The 22,048-nt window shown below is 38.9% G+C and overlaps 1 protein-coding gene across 1 annotated transcript in view; it reads right to left on the bottom strand.

The window, feature by feature from the left end:
- KCNH1 (potassium voltage-gated channel subfamily H member 1) overlaps positions 1 to 22,048 on the bottom strand; it is a 189,541-nt gene that overhangs the window by 82,805 nt on the left and 84,688 nt on the right. The window contains exons 8-9 of the mRNA XM_067294701.1: positions 14,420 to 14,619; positions 10,491 to 10,743 (exon numbers count right to left, since the gene is read on the bottom strand). Coding sequence (XP_067150802.1) covers positions 10,491 to 10,743; positions 14,420 to 14,619 — 453 coding nt within the window. The remainder of the gene's footprint in view (positions 1 to 10,490; positions 10,744 to 14,419; positions 14,620 to 22,048) is intronic.

Genomic DNA, 22,048 nt, shown 5'->3' with positions numbered 1-22,048 from the left:
CAACTGGATAGAGAGGTTTTCTGCAGGTCTGCTTTGTTGACAAAAAGCGCATAGAGTATCTTCACAGATACATTAACAGGCAAGCCAAAAGCAAACACTAGACAACAGCAGAGATGGTATTTGCCAACTTCACACTATTCCTAAGACAGTGGGACAGCCAAAATCTTCGAAATACTATTTTAACAAAAACTCTACATGAGCAATGATAAACAGCTTTTCCAAGAAAACATTGCCAAAACAAACAGCTAGGAACCAGGTATAGTTTTGGCAGTACACACATATAATGAAGCAAATATATGAGATGTGTACATATGTTAAAATCCTCAGTGTGCCTGGTAGCTGAGGTAAGAATGGATGTGCACACGTGCATGTACGCAAAAAGTGTAGTTACTTCATTTCAGAACTTGTCTCAAAGCAATCGAAGAGCCGGGCCCGGAGCCTTGCCAACAAAAAAATCATTGATCTAGCAATGTATGTGCACTTAGAATACCATGAGAATGGGAACAGCCTCATTCAGAAGGAAGAGCTACTTCACCACTGTGGCAACGTATGTACTTGGTTTCATGCATACGCCTAATCGCTCTGCTAGATCCCTGGACACAGCACCGAAGATTTTAGCCATACAGTCTGATCAGATTCCAGCTACAGAACAGGGCCTAAGGACAAATACAAACAAGTAACTTGACATATTTGCATTCCCAATAGTTTCTTTGCAGTGTTTACTAAAACACAATACTGGTATTAATACTATGCACAATAAACACAATGCTAATATTAACTTTAATAGACAGTTGCATATCTCCTTGAAGCTCAGTTCTGTTTCTTGTGCAGACTGCTTTCTCCAAGCTTTAATGCGAAAAGCATACCGCCAAGACTGGTTCTGGTTCCTGGCCTGACTCGCATTGACACAGTGAAATAGCAGAGCGAGAGAGCACAGACAAAAGGACGCCCAGGTGCTGAACTATATATATTCATAAAGCAACTCAGCTAGTCAGAATCATAAGCACACAGAGCTGTCCCATAATTTTAGTCCATCAGCTTCTTTCAGGATGAAAAATCCCCGTATATATGTACGACATCTTATGTTCGCCACAGGTATTGTGACTGAAGTCACAAAGGGAACAGTTCTGCTTCAATAAATAGTTTCCTGTTCTATGGCAGTGTTACACATAATAAATTAAAATTACTCTTTCAGTGATTTGCCAGGTGCATTCATAGAATCACAATGTATCTGTTCGGGTTTCAAAACAGACTGTTTGTCAACATTTTTGCAAACAACCTGCATCAATTTGCCTTTGTTGAAGCACACTACCGTACAGAAAAAAAAGAAATCATTTATTATAGAGCACTGGATGAGTAGCAATGACATGAATTAGTTACTCTTAAGATTTCCATTATTGTTATAATTAATGTATTTGTCTCTGTGAATAGAGAGTGGATTATATTTCACTACTTACCATGATGGGAAGAACAGTCTTAAATTGTCAGCTGGGTCCTACAAGGATTATTCACAAAACACTATAAGGTTGCACCAGAATCTGAATCTTTTATCTGTATTTGTTTTTCAACAGCTACCATAAAAGATGTTATAAATATGTGATCCGTGTGCACCATGGATCACTGTTGCCAGCAATCTGCCAAAAATAACCCTCTTCAAAAGGGGAACTCTTCTGTGCATGGTGGCATCACACTATTTAAAAGCAGCAGGCATATATTATGCAAAACGGTACCAATTTTCCACAATAAAACATGAAACCACACAAAATTTCATCTAATTTTAAGTTCCAAAAATTGAACCCAACCTCTATGAACCGGCTGAAATTCTTGACCCAGGCCTCTACCCACAGTAAATTCCCCTTCTCCCCAGGTATTCCAGCAAGTAATTTATCAATTGTTTTAAAAATCTCTATTACTACTGCACAGCTCCAGTCTTAGACCTTTTGTAGATACCAGCTTACAGGAGCCTGTAACAATTCCTACTTTTCACACTCTACCAGGAGCTGGACACTGAACAGATAATATCTGGCTGAACTCTCAAACTAGCCAGCTCCTGCTGTCTATCCATACTACATTTTCTGGGTGTCTTTAGCACAGGAATAATGAATACTACCTCCCCTAAAACACCATTAGGAAAAAAAGTCATTCCTCAATAAAGAGATTTTAGTGCTGCTCCTACGTCCACTGTGAAATTAAAACCTTATATTAACATAGACCTCTTTTATAGATAGCTAGATGGTGTCTTTTAGAAAGTTTAGACTGTTTCTACTTCTATGCTCTTCTTCATATGCTTGGATATGTGCTCAGGAAATCTGACTTTTCAAACCTTTCCTTCTGTTGACATTCACCAAACATGCTTTAGAGAAACCTCCTACTTGTCTGACCTGCCTATATGTCAGTCTGAATAAACCAGCTTTAAACATTACAAATAGAAAGAGCACGATGCAACTACTGAAGACAAAGCTGGATTTTAATTTCAATCATTCCATTTTCAAAGCAAACCACTATTCACATTACTGTGTGTTATGAGAAAACTCTACTAACATCTGTTCTTCAGACGAAGAGCACAGCAGCCTGGCATTTTTAAAACAAAGTCAGACACACCTGAATTTAAAACATGGGTGAAAAATGAAGTAGAGAAGTAAGTAACTTTTATGAAGGCTCATTGTTATACAGCAACAGGCCCCTAAACACAGTTAAATTCTGAAAACTCAGTTACACACAAAGCAATCTAATTTATGGACACCTGAGTTAGCTCAGATACTGGGGCAATCTAAACGCTGCAGCATGAGCTCTGTGCAATTAACTTATCCAACATCTTCAAGCCTGCTGAGGAGCAATCTCTACACAATTGTGTGGAAGATGCAATGCTGTTCCACTGAGAAGGTCTCAGACAGACAGTACTTCTGAGGTGTTATTTTCTCTCCTCTAATATAAACCATCCCACTGGCGCAGTTGCCCTTACAATTTGCTCTACCCTGTCCGGATGCAAATCTGTCCCACCAAAATCTGAATCAAGCCTCTTGTGTCTATCTATATCTGAATTAAATGCTCATGGCTAAATGAGTAAGCTAAATCAATTGCAAAGAAAACAAACAATTGTTCTTATAATGTTCCTTTAAGATTGCAATTAGATAAAATTAAATCAGCAGGAATTTCTCCACACAAAGCAAATGGAGCATTTAATATCCTGCTGAAATAAAACATGGCACACTAAGCTCTCTTTCAATATCATGTTAAATCCACAAAGAGTCCAATCTTGTCAATGTTATAGCTTTGTAAATAATAATAACAACAACAAAAAATACATGTACCTTAAGGACATCCAAATTTCACTTCCACCTTGCACGTGATCTTTGCTAGCATAAATCTATGTGCATCCTATGATCCCCCTTCCCACCAAAAGCCATATATCCCACTTTCCACCAACAGTGGTGAATAAGACAGCCAGGTCTAGACTACAAATTCCTATTCTTTACATTCATTTTGCAAACACCAATCTGTTTTGAGTTACTGCATACTCTCATAACTATGTAATGTCTACGTCTTGCTGTTTTCCTTCAGCTCTGATAGCAGCAAAAGGAATAGATAGCAACAGCAAACTGTCCCTGGGGCAGGCAGTGATTTTCCTTGCTCACAATAGATCACTGCCTTGATTTCCCTTCCTATCTCATTCACTTAACCTGCCAGCTGAAAGCAAAACTGTGCCCCATGTGAGGTAAGAAAAGTCCATGGTCTCCTCCCTATGGATCAAAAGATCACTGACATTTTTTGACCCACATATAGAGAGTAGACATGAGGGCAGATACATGGCAGTGAAGGTTGCTTTTTTTGCTTGCAGACAGCTGTGGTCCTGTTGACCACATCTGTTTGCTTAACTGCTGGTATTACTGCTTGCTTCCTCGTGGAGTTCTTCAGAAAGTTTTAAAGATGGGGGGTAAGGGGCCACCGCTTTCCGGGGATAGTGAAGTAAAACCAATCTCTGCGCAGCCCCTAAAACTTCTGCCTACACTCTGGCACAGGATCCTGCTCTGTGTCGGTCACTGAACAAAGCAGAGGCCTTACATATAGGCTCCCTTCCTTGCTGAGAAGCGTACGGTGCTGGCACAACAACGTTCCTAATTCATCTCAGTCAAGGTCATGCTGGGCATACAGCCTACCTTAACCAGACAGTTTCTTCTTTTACATTCATCATCATTTTCTCACCTATAAAAAGCATAAATTGCTACAGTACTTAGTCAAAGGCAAGATAGCAGACAAGTATTAGAGACAGACTTAGAAACTCAGGGATGTGTTCTTGAGGATAGCTACAGCATATCTCAGACTAATACCAGATCAACAAACCTAATGGATCCATTAAGCCCTATAAGCTTGGTTTAAAAACAGAAGAAACTCAAGAATGAGGAGAGCACAAAATGGACCAATCCCTAACCCTTAGCCAGCCAGGTCTGCCTCAATCTGTTGCTGCAATGCAGGATTCAGTCAACCCAGCCACGAGGTGCAACAGTGCAACAAAAATCTCTTCTGCCACGCTTAACTTCATACAGTGAACCTAGCGCCCCTCAAAACGGAATATATTGGACCAGCACACACACTGTGCAAATAATATTTTTACATTATTTATCAAGCAATTTTCAGTTACGAATCAGCCAGCTCCACAGGCGTACCAGAAAACCCATAGGCATGCCTCTGTGTGACTGCATGGTAGCACACTCAGAGCAAGCCTGCCAGGAACTGAATCAGGAGAGTACACAAAGGGGAACGGTCATTGCCTTACTGAACTGTGAGGCTGCATTAATCAATCTGTTGTGAAGCTTCCTCTTTTTCAGGTCTTCCTATGCCTTCTGGATGATTTACACCATGACAGTCAATGGTTTAAATCAGCACACCTCAAAAGCTACCCACAGTTCACCCAACCTGCCCATGTGACTGGGATCCTCTACTCTTGTCCAGGGTAAAGGAGGAAAGCCTTATCTGCCTGTTTGAAATATGAGAAATTTTATAGAGAGTCTCCTGTGAGAAAACCTAGTGTGTGTATAAAGTTCTCTACTGACTTTTGATATCATACTTATTCCCAATAATATTGATAGTTGATCTCTAAACAGGGTCACAGAGCATAATTTTAACACCATTGTGGTACAAAAGGGAATGCGACCATTAATATTCATTGCTAAACCAAAAGTCAGCAAAAAAGTTTATTCCTTTGAAAGCTCTTAGCTCAAATAAGGAAAATGAGAACATCATAAATGCAGCACAGCTGAGATGTGAGACTTGGGATAAACTGCTTTGTGCATGGGTTTTGTTTTTTCTTTTTAACTAAACCTTCTAGTAAGTGTTATATTTATCTGTTTACTCAGCTCTGAAGACCATTTATGTTTTCAAGGTCTGTTGTTGTTGTTGTTGTTGTTGTTGTTGTTGTTGCTGTTGCTGCTGTTGTTGTTGTTGTTAACTAATGGCTTAAAGGCTCCCAGTCTTTAATCAACTCTGTAAAACTAACCTCCGGTCTTGCTATCCATCTGTAGAGGGCCCCCTTGCAGAGATCATCGAGACCAGTTCAGCAACTATGAACAACTCCCTTAAGCATAGATCTGCTGCTCGGATCCTCTGGGAGCAATTATTTGACAAATTTTGCAGTAGTCTGAAAATTTAAGGACAAAACACTGCTTTCCCCACTGCTTTCTAGAAAAAAACCTGCCACCTTAATTTCTAAGGTCTTCTCCTTCCTTTCTCAGTTCCAGCTTTTTCAATTGAATGTTTTCCTAAATTTCAAAGATCATCCCGATTTCAAGCAGAGAGGATTGGACCTTGGACCTAGCTCCAAGAATCACTTGCTTCCTTTAGATTTCCTAAAAAAGCAGGATTTTCTATTCAATCTTGGAGTTCAATTATGTCAAGCATATCTGATTTACACATTATTTTGTAGTAAGGTGAAAAATAGCATTCTCAATCATTCAGATATTTCTACATACATATCAAAACCACATAAATCCTTTTCTAACAAGGCCTTCTCTTGCACTCTTTACCTGTATTTAAAGAAAATACTTATAAAAAGTTAATTTTGCTACTATGCAGTGATTTTCTACAGGTTTTTCTTAAATTTTCTATGCACATATGCAATTGGAGACATAACACAAGAACCAGCACTTCCTCTAGCAATGGTGAGGAGAGGCTCAGACTAAAAGGCAAAGCAGAGGCTCAGGAAAGGCTACCCTATTTGCCTTAGCAATGGTGTATCATCTGCTCAAATAGACTTCTAACAGTTTCCTGACTCTTAGAGTTCTAAACTGTATCTCATGCTACTGTGGGTACCCAAAACACCCTTCTCAAGTATCACAAGCCTTCCTTCAAACCTTTCCTTCAAAACTCACTTGCCGTTTTCCATAGGAATTTTCTGGCTACAGTGACTGCATGTTCCTCTTTACATTGCCGAGATATGCAACAATACATTTTCGCATGCTTCACTAAAGAAATGTGTAACTTTATAGTGTAAAATACACAAAAAGTAAATTAAAAGACAGTTTAGGTCTTCAAACTCTCCTAAATTAAGAAACAATAACTAGCTATGCAGGCTTAATTCAAGCCCCTACTACAGTCTGACCCCTTTTCCCCACACACATTGCAAGGAAAGCTGCAGTGAGCTCTTACAGTCCCTGCCTGGAACATGTTTAATACAGGCAAAATCTTTTAAGAGATATTTGTTAAATTAAACTCTAGCAAATCTCTCCCGAGCATGAGCAATTTTTAATTTTTCCAAAGTCTGTGACATGGGCAGGTTTTCAAACACGGCCAATGGCTCAGCTTGAAGAGTCCGTTCCAAAGCAGAGAACCCAGGAGACTGCCAAATGAAGTGCGGGTAAATGGCTGATTGTTTCTAACAGTGACAAAACAACACATTTTCCCTAACCACATTTGGATAAATGATTAGGTTTTTAAGCAAGAGAGGTTCAGAGAGATAAGTCAGCCTCAGATGGATAAAGCAGCATCAGTACAGATAGGTAAGGCTTAGAAAAGTTAAAAGCAAAGCAAAGTTGAAAACAGACTCTTAATGGAAGTACTGCATGACCTATGCTTCTTTCAGTTGTCTTCAGGGCAGGGATTCTGTGATTTGCTTCTATTTTGCATAAAGCGCTGAGTGCCCCTCAGCGCTTTATCCTAAGCAATAATAATGGTGTAAGTGGAAGAACAGTGAACTACAGAAAACTGAATTGTATTTGAACCAAGTAACTTCCTGCTAGCTAATCTTCACTTCTACATAAACCCACATACATCTACTCATCAACATAGAAAGTCATAGTTATACAGTGGCCTTCCTCGCTATGTCTTGCTTTTCTGTTGGTCCCATTTATCATAGAATGAATCATAAATAACTTAGAGGCAAGTTACTTCCTATTTTCCTATTTGTTCTTTGTTTCTTTGAAATATCAGATCTAACTATTGTGTTACATGAATGTTACTAATTTCCTGACTTCACTAGAAGTATGGTATAGGATTCAAAATGTGTTTCATCCCAGGAAATCATCAACTTTAATACAAAGTTTGTCAATTTCTTTAATCTTTTACTGTAAATGTTGCAAAGAAATTCAACTTTTGAAATTTACTCATTTTGTGTTTGTCTCTATGTCAAATGAACAGGCAATGCAATCTTAGGTGACACAAAAAGTGTACAATTTTTCACTCCAATCTGTGTGCAATTTCTTCTAACTCAATATGTGCATTAATCCAAGTCAATCAAAATCAGTGCTCTGTTATCAGAATGTAAGCCTGAACCGAGAATACACCTGTCACTTGAGTATTAGATAGAACTGATTTGGAGGGATATTATGCAAGTGTACACAATCTACTCCAAATTCCAGAGCTACACAATACACTTTTATATGCAGGTCTACAAGTCTAAATGATTTCAGAACTTGAAGGCATTTCATGTGAATTGGATTTTTTTTTTTTTTTTTTTTTTTTTTTAAGGATTAAGTGCAGTTAGCATTTGGTTTATGTAATGCTATAGAGCAGCCAGACTAATTTAGAGATGCAATTTATTTCTCCATTGTAAGGAAGACACAGGCTACGGCAAATGGCAAAGGCTGCTTTATTAAGTGACAGCTAAAGCTGGGCAAATAATTCACCTTGAATAATTTATGCAGTTAATTTTTACTTTTATTTCAAGAATGTCTGTGAGGAGATTACAGTCACTCTGACGTATCTGTTAACTAAAATTACCCTACAGAATTCCTCACGTGGATTGCTGTTAGATACCTGATGTTCATAGCTGTGTTTAGCTTTGATTGGTAAACAAAACTTATGGCATAGGCAGTTCTGGCTGAATGATCAGCAACAATCATGTTTCTTGTGCAATGTAGAGTCTAATTTTTTTTCTCCCTGTAGTGCATTGTTGTATCTGGTGTGCTTTTATCAAGCATTTTATAAGTTTAGCTTAACAGGAAATTTTAAAAATATGTATTGTTGTTGTTCTATTGATAAGAAAAATAAGAATGCAAAGAAGTTAAGGAAGAAAACCTGTCCCAGCTTCTACAGCATCGCTCAGTAATGGGGCATTATATAATGCTGAAGGAGAAAAAAGTCCCACTGATTCAGAATACGGAAAAAAACTCAGTTAAGCACATTGTTTCTTAACAGGGCAGAGAAACCTCCATGGAAGGTTTCACAACCTGGGGGAGAGTGTATGCACACATGTGTGGGGACGGAAAGGGATTCCTTAGACCAGGAACTGAAACAAAAAAGATTTCACACACATACATCCAAAATGAAATCTCACCCCACAGATACCACTTCATTTGACTTTCCTCTCAGACTACCAGATTCACGAAGAAAATGACAGAGCTCAACAGCTTTAGTGGAAGCCAGGGAGCTGACCCCAAGTTTCAAATAAAGGGGATGGAGAGAAGAGGATCAATAGTTACTGTCCCAGGAGAACAGCAATAGCATAAAATTATCCTATTCATTCAGACACCAAGGGATTGGCCTCATTTACGTGTAGCCATCATTCTACAGCAGCAGAGATTAGGGCTCCAGCTTTTCTTAACATTGATTTCTTCAGGAATCTAGGCTGACTGTTCTCTAATTTGGACTTCATGATAAAACAGAGAAGGTACTAGCAAAGATGAGGAGGAATTTTATGACATTAAAGGACATTTTAAATAACCTATTTCAACTTCCTGTTAAGGACCTTTTAATTTTCCTGTTAAACTAATTTGCACAGATTAAATGGAGCAGCAAGCCCGAGGCTTTCTTCTGATGTACATGGGAGGAGGGATTATGCAACAAAAGATGACAGAAACTGAGAAACCTTAGTTAACATTTGCCACGTTAATTCATGAGAGTTCAACAAGGCAAAAAGTAGTAAGTTCTTGATGCGCAACTTAGAAAAGCAGAAGTTGTTAGTATCATATGGCACTGAACGACACAGGTGATTCCAGAACAAAAGAGAACCAGTTATCCTCCTACCTTTCATCACCTTTAGTTTCTTGGTGGTGCAAAATATCATGCACTTGACTCTCCAGGACACTAAATTGACCCTGTACTGTCTATGCAGTTCTGTTCAGAAGCAGGGGAAAACTGAGCTCTGCATATTTATTAGCCCCCTCATTTTCCAGTAGATGTTCCTCTTAAGAGATCTCGTGGTATGTGTTCAGAAAGATTAAGGTTACCAAGTTGTTTTGGTTTTTTTTTCCAGGCTGCTATGAGAGACAGATACTGGATTAAGCCACCGTGAGGATTTACCTTATCACAAAAGGGCCTGACAGAATCAAAGGATAAATATCACCTTCTCAGTGCTCTAGCCACCTCATCATTTATCTACATCTATTGGACTATCACAGTCTTTTCTCCTAGTTGTGCTTCAGAACGTTGTTCACACCACTATCAACTTCTTTTTAATGCCCCCAACCTAAAACTGTCATTCCAAGTTAAAATAAATCGTCTCTAAATTTTAATATTAGTTTGACTTTGGGAGATGAGTATTGTTTCAGGAAGAGTTCTTAAATACAGCTAATTGGAAAAATTTCCACAAACCTAAACATTTGTCATGGGGGAGAAGGGAGCACTTTAAAAATAAGTTTTCTGAAGTCTTAGGTGGAATTTTTAACTGAAAGAGATGAGGCGAGACAGAGAGAACCTCAAGAATGACCAGAATCCTGATGCTGAAGTAAAGCTTCCACTGACCAGAAAAAACAGTGTTGAAGCAATTTGCAGATGAGATAATTGCCCTTCCCATTTACCTAGGAGGAACAGGAAGGACAAGCCAACAACTCTAGGCAATGTTCCTGCATGATATCAAGCAAGTATTTTTCCCCCGTTTCAATTTTTCCAGACAGTAAGCATCTAACACCATAAAGCTGCCAATTTCATGAAAATATGCCTCAAAGCTAACTTGACTGAAGCTTTTTAAGAATGAGTTAAGTGCTTGAGTAGAAGCAGCTATAAAAATGCTCTAGTCATCTGTACCAGCACACAGTGCACATATAAGCTGCGAAACTCACCCAATATAGCAACGACTTCATCATCCTGGATTACTTCCAAAGACCCCGAAACCACAAAGCAGAGACTGTCGACGCTCTCGCCAGCGTGGTAGATCAGATCTCCCGGGGCACAGTGAACTGTCTGAAACTCCATGGCAAGCGCTCGAAGGCACCCATCGCTCGCCAGCCTGAAGGCCGGGTGCTCCTTGAAAACTTTGCGGTTCAGATGCACACAGATATCTGCTCTCATGTCCTTTGGGCATATCTGCAATACCTGAAGAGGAAATTAGGCGATCAATTCCTGTGCATAGCTTAACTGAGCCACACAATTATCCTATTTTACTACACAGGGTTTAAGAACTACTTTCATTCTTCTTATAAAAATAAATGTGTGGGGAGAGAGTAGAAATTTTATATTATATGTATACATAGGCCACAATACTAACTTAAGCTATTTCGCAATACCTGAAGGAAAATAACATTTTCATCTCAGTGACATGCTCTGCTGGATATTGAATTACTACGATAATGCCTCAGGTTTTTAAGACAGTAAAATTAACAGCACAGCAGTACAGAAAATGGTAGATAAAAGCCAGCCTAAGGATTGTTTCTAGTGGGTAGATCATTCTTTTGATAGGCAAATTTCATGAAAAACCCGCACAAATTATATGTTCCAAGTGAGAGAAATACTGTATAGAGGGAAGTGTAATGCCATATCACTTTAGCAAAAAAAAAGAAAAAAGTCATTACAAAATGCATTAACTCAAATTGAGTTTTGCAGGGATAAAAACTTCCCCCTCACTGGTAGAAACGAATTTTTTGTTCACACATGAAGGGAGTTTGAGGTATGATACTGTGTTGGGCAACTTTTGAACTTCCAAAGGCAATGTGCCTTATGACATGTCATGTTGCATTTACTGAGCCAGCAGTGTGCTCCTAAGGATACTCAACCCAATGCTTAACACAGCAGGTACCAGTCAGGGCTATTGTAGAAGGTTCTTAATATAATACAGACAGCTGGGTGGAAAGAATACAGACTTACTGCTTCATGTACAGATTAAAAGTTCCCAGAAAAAACTCTAGAAACACATAACATGAACAAGATTTGGGATGACAAAATCCTTGGAGGATAAAGTCTGGTGAAGTACATCTCAAGATGTATTATTTGAGAAAAACATTCTGAGCAGCATGAGTCTGCCTAAGTTTTTCCTCATTAATAACTATTTCATCCAATTAAGGAGCAGTCTGGGTGAGCTTCAGAGTTACTCCCACAAATATTCGTGAATGGAAAGAGATGGCTGCTTCAATGCAAACACTTCTGGAAAATGTGAAGTAACACAGGAAATACTATACCTATGCCTACACCGTGCAATGGAGCTCTGTGCAAGGTCTTTGAGTGGAGAACTAAGCTCATCACTCTGTGCAAGGCAGTGGTACCAGCTATTAAGCTCACTACTCCGAAGGCAAATGGCTCTACAGCCACTAAAATCATCTTTGGCCCACCTCCAAGCAGACCTGCTATTACAGATACCACTTCTGAATGAGAAACATTTCTATAGTGCTTAAGTGTGGGGCACTCATGGGTGACCTCTCTCGTCTGCCCCAAACTGAGCAGCAGCAGAATCTGCCAGTTCTCAGTTTTTAGCCTCACAGGAACGGGCTGGGGCAGAACGAACAGCCTTTAACAATGGAACATACACAAAGACCACAGCCATCTTTGCAATTATCTTGTTTACTCTGGCAACAAATGCATACTATATTTGCAGATGCTTGCCAAAGTTTGGCACTGGAATTTCACACACAGACACTTCACAGTTACTTTAATATTGTACACAAAAAAGGCTGCTGTCATAGAAATAATCATAAGAAAACCTGAATATATAAGAGAATATTCAAAATGATGCTCTTATCCAAAATCCTCTTGGTCTCCCCAGTCTAAGAGCAAGTTAACTAATTTTCCTTTCTCCCTTTAGAGAAGTTGTCTCCAGACTTCATAAAAAATCAAGAGCGATTAAACATACTCAAGAGCTGAAGGTAAATGGTAGAAGGCTTTTATTTATGTGGAAGGTAAAACACAGATCATCATGGCTTAATTTTAGTATTTTTCAGCAGCTCTTTGTTAAATTTTGTTACACTAGCATTTCCTAGACTTACAGACTTGTGTTTCATTTTAGCCGATTATTCACTCCCTGCAGTTAACAGGAATTTGACACATTTGTGGCCTACAAAATATTGCAAAGATTGATTCTGGGTGAAGTTCCTCTCTAAATATTTGTTTCACCTGTAGAAAGCTGCATTGCATGACACAGCAGCACAGCTACCACTGCTCTGTCACAGGAATGATACATGTTTTATTCATTGCATGACATCCTGTAAGTTATACATAGGCATCAAACCAATGGAGCTCAGACCTGAGAGTTTAGGGATTGGCACAACCATTAGTCAATCATATCTGTTAGCTTTTGCTATGAAGATGAAAGATGAAAGATGATTTCTCGGTTTTACATTCAGCACTACCAGCAGTTCAGCTACAAACACACCAGTTACTGAAATCTACATCATATTATGCTCTTTGATGTTCTGGTAATTTGAGACTTTTTTCTATTTAAGGTAACTCTCAAAGGCTACAGCAAGTTGTATTTAGTTTGGTTATTCTACTGTCTCCAAAGGCATTCTTGAAGCATTTCTTTTCTTATCAGAGGAAACCAAGAATGAACTTTGAAGATAAGCTAAAACAAATGTTTTACACAGCAAATTCTTCTTGCTGCCTTGTCAAAATGATGATAGGAGCTTGTACTGGGAGTGAATGAAAGCATTCATTACACTGTGTATCCTCAGGTTTGGTCTCTTCACCTTCCCTAGTTTACCTCAAAACTCATAATCCCACATACAGACATTTTGTGAGAAAATAGAGCAGCTTCTAATCAGCACTAAAATATCATTTCTTTTTGATAACTAGTATTATGGACAGTGCTTCCTAGAACCACTGTCTGGGATCTAAATGGTAGATATGCTGATGACCATTTAGAAAAACAAATAGCACCCTGTGTCCTCATCAGTCTCCAGACAGCCTGGTACGAGGCCACATCTGTTCTACTCTTTCATAACGATGCTTTAACTACTAGACAGAAAGGAGATTGTTTGCTCTTAAACCGCAGCATCTACAGTTCTGAATAATAAATTAAGCAGACAACCAGAAGGTTGGTGACTGAAGCACCGGTATGATTTCCTGAATGAACCACCCAACAAATCACCTCTTTTTACTAGCCCAAGAAAAACAGTACCTCTCCCCCTAAAAGCCGGCAACTGACACGGAAGTGGCACCGAGCCTCTTCTGCACATTTGTTCTGACAAACAGTCATTTGTTATTTTAAAAGACACAAGGGGGATTTCAGTTGTAAATTCAAAGAATTAGGATGATAACATTTTCCTCACATAAGGCAGATTTCAAATACATTATTATCACGGTAATGGCTTCCAGCTTTCATTAATAGCTTTTACCTATACATAGAATATAACATTCAAATTTTACCAAGACAAATCCAATTGTACTTTGTATTCAGATCCACAGAGCTGCAAACAACCTCACACAAGACAGAAGTTACAAAAAATTTTGAAGTTGAAGAAATTCTGAGGTTGTATTAGAACTTGGAACTTTTTATTTAGTTTTTTTATTTTTCTATATTTACTGAAAATTGAGCTTCTTCATTTATCACTGTTACACTACTTCACAGCATATCATCTGTGACGTATATTCATTTCTACTGCTAACATATGTCAGTATGACAGAATAGCTGAAATACTATCTTTGAATGTTTAAAACGAAGGGAAACTGCTACTTGGTACTATTTAAAGAATATTTGTCTTCTTTACTAAGAAAGTACCTCCTGTTTATTTTAATGAAATACTTTCAGGATGTGACTTGTTTCCTTGCAGTTTAATTTACTTACCTTTTCAGTATCTATTCCTCTGGACATTGACCAGGTGGAAACTATGTAATCCATCACACGTTCACTCAGTCCTTTGGGGACCTGGTAGAGCTTTAGGAAGTCTCGGACACTGTTCAGCATTTCATGATACCTGTTCGTATTAGCATACATTTGCTGAAATATGGTTGTCACATTACCAAATATGGTTGCATACAGAAGTGCTGTAAACAAAAAAAGAAAAGACAGATATAACAATATATTGTGTTGATCAGTCTGTGTTCCACTGTGCTGTAAGGCAAGAAATGTCAGGTCCATAGAAATATAAGCAATTTTGGTGCTTGTCAGGAAGGCCTGATGAGCATAAATATTTTATGGGTCAGCTCCAGCCCTACAAATTGAGGACCACCACCTACTTTGGCAAGTCCTGCAAAATAGAGTTCCTGAAACACAACTATGGTCTTTGCCCATCAAAGAATTGCGTAGTATCCAAACCCTTATGAAAACAAAATAGAAGATACAAGAATTTTAAGACAAATAGCTTGACAGCAAATACTTTAAAATTTCATCTCTGGTTTATAGTGCCTGTGTTAAAATGTCATCAGTGACAGATTTCCAAGCTTTAAGTGCATTACCACAGTAGTAAGTCGAGTCATCATTACCCACCTCAGTGTGACAACAACAATGCATCAAAGCAGAAGATAGAATATGTAATAAACAGCTACCATGGGTCAGTGATTTATAGACGCAAGTTTAATAATACATAGAAACTCGCATTATGTTTGATATTCTTCAGGCAGAAGAACAGCAAGGCCTCAGACGAGAACTAGAGCCCTCAAACACAGAATGCTGCATAACCTTTCTAACTTCATTTGGCACAGTTACAACACCAGCTGATTTAGTCAAGATATGTTTAATAATAAACATGAGAAAGATAAAAGCCTATTTCTGGGTGGGGAGAGAAACAGATGAAAACACACAGGATTTGAGAAGATCTGCCTGCTGAGGGCCAAGATAAGACAGCGGGCTGGTGGCAGCCTCGGTGGTCATGTTTTGGTGGCTGGCACAGGCTGAGGTGAGGATTAACCTCATCCAGCCAATCCACCCGAGTGAGCGGAAAGGGGGGAGAGACTCAAGGGCAGCTCTTCTGTGCCAGGAACCAGGTCAGTGATAAGCAAGTGAGAAGCTGACTGGAGAGGGAGAGGAACAGTCAGAGAGCAGACACGCTAATCACCACCAGTAAGTTTTCTGGCTTGCTGAGGAACTTCTTCCTCTTTGTCATTCCCTGTCCCCCAAAACAGGCTCTGAATTTTCAGTATCATATTTGTTCCACTCTGAAATAAAAATAAATAATTGACAAGTCATAGTAATAAAACACAAGAGAAGATTTTGCCTTATCTGAATACCTCTTTTTGCTGTTTATTTCACACACTCCCTCACTCTCCCTCTTTGAAAAAATTATTTCCTCATCCCATTGATTCTTTTGAGAGTGCAGCTATTTATTCATGTCAGCATTATAGTCAGATATCCTTAAGCCAACTAAGATGCTTCAGTGTTTTATGACCAACAAGAAATCTTTAATAATCTGCAAGAGAAACTTTCAGGACTGCCTTTCTTCTATGATCATTGAGAGGTACTGAGTAGATACAATTTAAATTTAGACTAGCTCAAGGCTTTTACACAGCTGTTTCTCTACAGAATTCCTTCTTGACACTGTGACTTTTTTTTTTATGACTTTCTGCAGATACCAGCTCTCCCCTTTTCCATCTACAGAGCTTACGCCAGGGGGCACTTATTTGGCTTGCTCAGCACAGCAACATCTCTACTTCCTCAGTCCCTTTACGTGATGGGGATGCACAATAAAATATTTATATTTGCATCCACAGACCAAACAGTGAATTAAATATGAATGAGGCTCTCAAGCCTGTTGGGCTCCATAGTGCCTCAGCAATGGCAGATATGTTGAAGGCTGAGTAAGAATTTCACATTTTAGTCTAATGTAGCTGTTTCTGTAGATGTGGATATATTCACATGTTTTTTGCTATCAGGAATGACACAAACCGAAGACAGCTATTAAAAAGAGAGTAAGCTAGGGAACTCCACTTTGAGTCAGACAATTCTAGCAAAACTTGAACTACTCTTTCAGGACCAATTTATCAGTCTGCAGTCAAGTCTCAGGGGGTTTGTTCTGATGTGCTGTAGAGGTGCCGCAGAACTTACTGTGTTTGCAACAGAATCAGAAAAAAGGTATGTAGACACCTAGCTGGTATTTAAGCATCTATGGCTCCACTGATTTCAATGGTCACAAAAATACTTTTTAAGAATGGTCCTTGATGCTACATTCACAACATTTTTCATGTTTTTACTTATTTCTTGAAACACTAACACTAACAAATCTTGGTCTAATGTTTTGTCCTGTTCAAAATAAAGCTTTGTTAGAAGGTACCAAACACAGCTTCTCCCTCCTGCATGCTTTTTGTATTTTACAGCTGACAAAGCTGCTTTACATGACACTACAAGTTAGGGTAACAAGCTGCAGCATAATCAAGGTATGCAAACAAAGGATATTACTTAAAACAGCAAGCCAACATCTAATAAGATTGCTTAATGGGTAATACCATCCATAGTTGAAACAATATTGGCTGCTCAAGTGACTAAAGGTGCTAAAATTGCAATTATTTTAGGAAATAATTCTATATTCTGTAATTATCTATATAATTAAGCCAACAGCTATGGATTTATGGATATGATTATATTTGACCTAGAACAACCTGAATGGCCAGAAAGGTTGAAAAAGGCAGCTCTGCCTCAATTCAATTCAGTTAGTTGGCATAGCAATATTAAACCTTGTCCAAGACGTCTGGCACACATAATATACCTAAAGAAAAAAGCTTCTTCACAGTGCCCATAACAGGATGTGGGATCTAAACTTCAGACTTAGGTCAGAACTTTTCTTTCTACATAGGACAATCAAACCAAATGTCATGAACAGGTACATTTAAAACCCAAATGCGAACTTCCCCAAACAAGGCCACTGAAAGAGACTAAAGCCTTAAACCTGAATAAGAGTCAGGGCTGAAATGTAGTGCTCTAGGTCTCATAACTCTCTGCTTTCACAGAACGATCCTTTCTCCTTCTTCCGCATAAACCCAGATACCCAAACTTAGCATAAAAGAACTGCAGGGCAGCTGGAGAAGATGTTAATGGCTCTTCCTATGGTCCAGGTAGATTACCTTTCCTCTAAAAATCAATTTGTTTTGGCAGGTTCCTGAGCATTTCTGTGGGAGAGCAAAGGGAAGGCATGTAAAGCTTTGGTTGAATCTCACAGATGGCAGACCTTGCCCTCAATTCTCTTGGTGAGATCCAGCCTCACCAACTCAGACTTGCAGCAGAAACGGATGGTAAGAAAGATTTACCACATACTGCATTTCAAATTTTTTGCTTCCATTGAACAATAATAAGATGCTAGTTTGCTTTGAAACATAAATATAAAAACATGCAAATTCAGTTTTTAAAAAAGGAAGGAAATATTAATAGGGATGCAGTGTGAGAAATGTATAGATTATTTCTCTATTTAATCTTAACTTTAGCATAGGCTAAATTATACCTGAAAGTCTGATGCAATAAAAGTACTGAAGAATGAAGAACAGCTTTTAAAAAAGAGATTTACTAAAAATGCTACTTAATCCATGGTATTTTGTATTTAACAGTATTACCTTTTTCTTACTATGTCCTGTTCTGCTCTCTCTTATGCAGATACAAACAAGACCTTGCCATGTTGTTGCCTTAGGCCCTGCCTACACAGGCTTTTACAAGGGTCCCTCATCGCAAGTGAACCCAGGGCCTCCAGCAGCGTCAAGTCCCACTGGCAGGACACTGCAGCGGGGCAAGGCATCCACACACACATCCTTCTGCTGCTGCCAGTCCAAGGCTGAAGACAGGTGACAGATTAGGGAGAGGGTCACGAGCAAGTTCTTATCTCTGGATTTCTGGGCAATCCTACCTGTGGGCACGCAACTACCTCTTACTCTGGCAAACAGTGAGACCTGTTGGTTCAAGGTCTTGTGACTCACAGCTCTCTGCTAGCAAAGGTAAAATGGAGTCCCCACTCCACCCCATTACTGTCCAGCTACAGGAAGCCTAGTGAATAAAAACCAGAAACTCGGTATTTCATTTTGATTATTATGAGATGTGCAATCCTACAGCAATTTCCAATGCAAATTGTAGCCAGTATGCTCCAGCATGACAACTACCATGGCAAGAAAAATTATTCCTGCCTACATTAATTTTTTATTAAAAAAAAAATAAATCCCCAAACTTACAATCCTTAATTTATCATTAGCTAACCACTTTATTACTATTGAGGACACATTAAAGCCAAGGATTTTTGCAGCCAAAAATTAGGTAGATACATTAGCATATTAAACATTGACCTTTTCTGCATAGAAACAGCTAGGCTCTGTGCCTTCCTTTCAAAGGCATAATGAAATGAATCCATTGCAGGACACTGCAGTCCCAGAAAGATTTCAGAAACACACACACTACTACAGGAACAAAGTTAGGCAGTTTATGACAGAACAACCCCCCCAAATCCTTGTTTCAACATTGACTGAACACTGCAACATTAGACCACTGCCCTGTGACTGTGTAGGTCATATGGTTTCTTCACCAACAGCTGAAGCTCCCTGGAGCCATGGGCCAGAGGCTGTAGTGTTGCCCTACAGACTGTAGAAACTATCAGCTCCTAAGGAGTGCTATGTGCAGGGGGCCACAGGAAGAAAGAAAAAGGATTTTAGGGTGGGGGCAACATTCTTGAGTGGGATGATTTTGACCCAAGCCAGGCTTCAAATGCACTGTGCAGAAGAGTCACAAATTAATTTGACCCCAAGAGTGTTCTCGCATGCCTCAGCTCTGAGGAGGCCATGCGGTGGTGGTTGAGGAACCGCCTCTAGGAATAAGCCCGCAGCAACCATGCCTACACAGCAACCAAGGAGAACAAGCAACAGCCTCCAACACCGCATGAAAGCTGCACCAATGCAAGGGGACAGCAAACACTGCCTCTCCATGAATGTCAAGATCCCTCAGAAAGGATAGAGGGCTCTTTTCTCTTCCCAGGACATAAATGTTCCTCTCTGGCAATAGATAAACACATTTTCCCAAACAACGTGGCTACCCATTTACGATGCAGCCAGTGTCACCCCATTTAAACCAGTGTTTAAATAACATCAAAGATAAAAGTGTAGTAATTTCAATAGCCAATTACCCGCACAAGTGAATCATGAAGGTCAGACACAGGTTGGAGAGGCCACCAAATAATTTGCTACTTTTAATGATGTAACAAATAAGAATAAAGAAATAAATACAAGCCAGTACAGGTCTCAGCTACTGCAGCTACATCGTTGCAGCATCTGATTTTAGAATTATAAAAGGAAGAATTTCTATCTGTAAGAATGAGAGGTTTGCAATTACCCCAATTACAGATGTAAGTGCTGCATGCGGTTCCTGAGATGAATCATCAGACTGATGATGATTTGTTCAAAACGCACTCATCCAAAGTCCTTGCATACAAAGTGTGTGCATAAAAACTACACAGCAACAAGTGAGACCAACATCAGCTAGTGAACAACCTCTTTCATCTCACCCCCAAGACTTGCAGTTCCTCCTAAAACTGAACTGCCTTAATTTTCACTTTCTGGAAGGCTGTCAAACTGATCCAGAAAAATCTGTCTGCCTACACATAAATTCCATTTGACAATAAATAAAAAATCCTCTTACTTAATGAGTAGGCCATACTAACCTAAATAGTATTCAAGGAGCGAGTACCTGGATTTATAAATGAGTACATGATTTAAATGTATAATTGCACTTTTGTTTCACTAACAAATTCCTAGTTCACAACAAATGACTGAGTTCATGCATGGTTGAGAGAAAAGCACAGCCTCGAAAACCTGTCGTACTATATCGCTTCTCACTGAAAACGAAACACAACAGTAAATTAACCACAGAAAATGCATGCCTCAAAGGCATTTTTCAGATAACGCATTGTGAGGTCACACAAAATTAACATCTGATCAGATAAAAAGAAAAGCAGAAATTAATAATTGTATGGATTATAAATTAATTATACGAGAAAAACGCATTGTTTTTAAATGTGCAATTAGAACAACGTAAGAGCTTATAATTGCTTGAGATTAGGGGTCTTGATTAGTGGTAATTATGCCCATTTGGAGGTATACAGTATGTAGTTAAAAGAAAAAGGCTGAACTGTTAACTACAGTCTGCAAACAAATTCCAAACTGAACAGGTATCTTATCCAGTTATTGTTTACAGTTCTAGTTTTGATATAATTGTCATTTATAGTCTTGTAACTTGAAATCAAAACATCTAAAGAAAGACTTTCTTATCTAATATCTATATAACTTTCTAGAATAGTACAGAACTTAAATATGTGGTATCATTTTGCATCAAGACAGATGCAGAGCTGCTTAATTCAGTACTACTTAGGAAGCTTTGCATATTGCAAACAATTTCCTATTTGTAATCTCTTATCTACCTTTTATTTTTTATTTATACAACGTATAGACATATTATCATTTTGGCTTAGCTAGTAAAGAACAAATGTAAACCATAATCTAATAGGTCAATTAAAATTATGCAGTTTATGAGTTTTCAAACTGTATTTACATAATATTTTCACATGTTACAAAATAAATTACAATTGCTACTATCTTGTTAGCATGTACACCAATTCCCAAATTTCACAGCTTGGGAAAAAGCCATTTTCTGAAGTGAAAGTAAATTCCTCTAGGAATTTACCAAGCTGTTTCCAGTGACTGTTAGCTCCTGCTCTTCCCACAGCTCTCTATTCTCCCAGGTCCCTCCCGTTTCTCTATTCTCTGCACCTCCCTCCCGTTTCAGGCTACCACCTTGTAAATCTGCATCTCAGTTGAGGTACCCCACAAGCAAGAGCCAAGTGGTAGCTATGGCAAAGTTCAAAGAACTGACACACTACTATCAACTGAGCAAGTCTGAAAATCAATTCAAATACAAAGAGCAAAGCAAAAAGCCTGACCATGAGAAAACATAAGGGATGTGAGCATCGGGCTTTGCAGCAAAACCATTTGATTTCTCTAGGAAGAAAGATGACGGATGATGGGCAAATTATGTTAAACTCTTAGTCAAAACCTACTTTGCAAATCTACTCATACTCATCATCGCCTTGCTGAAATCACCCTGCTGATGACGCATGGGATACAGAAGGAACCCACTGGGCTCCAGTTACAATGAAAACCTCTCCTCTGCAGAAGGATGGCCACCAGTAAGGACACAGTTGATAAGGGCGGAACAACAGAGCACCAGAGACATGATTTTTTCCCTTCCCATTGCCAAAGAAACGAGAAATGCAATGAAATGGAAGTCAGAGGCATAAACAAGGGAAGAGCTGCTCTGAGAAGCCACTTCAACAACTACCAAAGACTAGAGTAGTAGAAACACCTGTGCACCTTAAAATTGGCTATCCACAGCGTGCAAGAGTCCAAAGCGAAGAGGTAAGAACAGCTATGGGACAAACACCACAAACAGCTCTCGGCATTTCTCTCCTCACACCTATTCCTAACAATACAAAGCAAAAGGAAACTGTTACTACAGCAACAC

This window comes from Apteryx mantelli, chromosome 3, assembly GCF_036417845.1.
Source record: "Apteryx mantelli isolate bAptMan1 chromosome 3, bAptMan1.hap1, whole genome shotgun sequence".
NCBI classification, from domain to species: Eukaryota; Metazoa; Chordata; class Aves; order Apterygiformes; family Apterygidae; genus Apteryx; species Apteryx mantelli.
The sequence above is the reverse complement of the archived record's forward strand: the minus strand, read 5'-3'. Positions and strand labels throughout refer to the sequence as shown.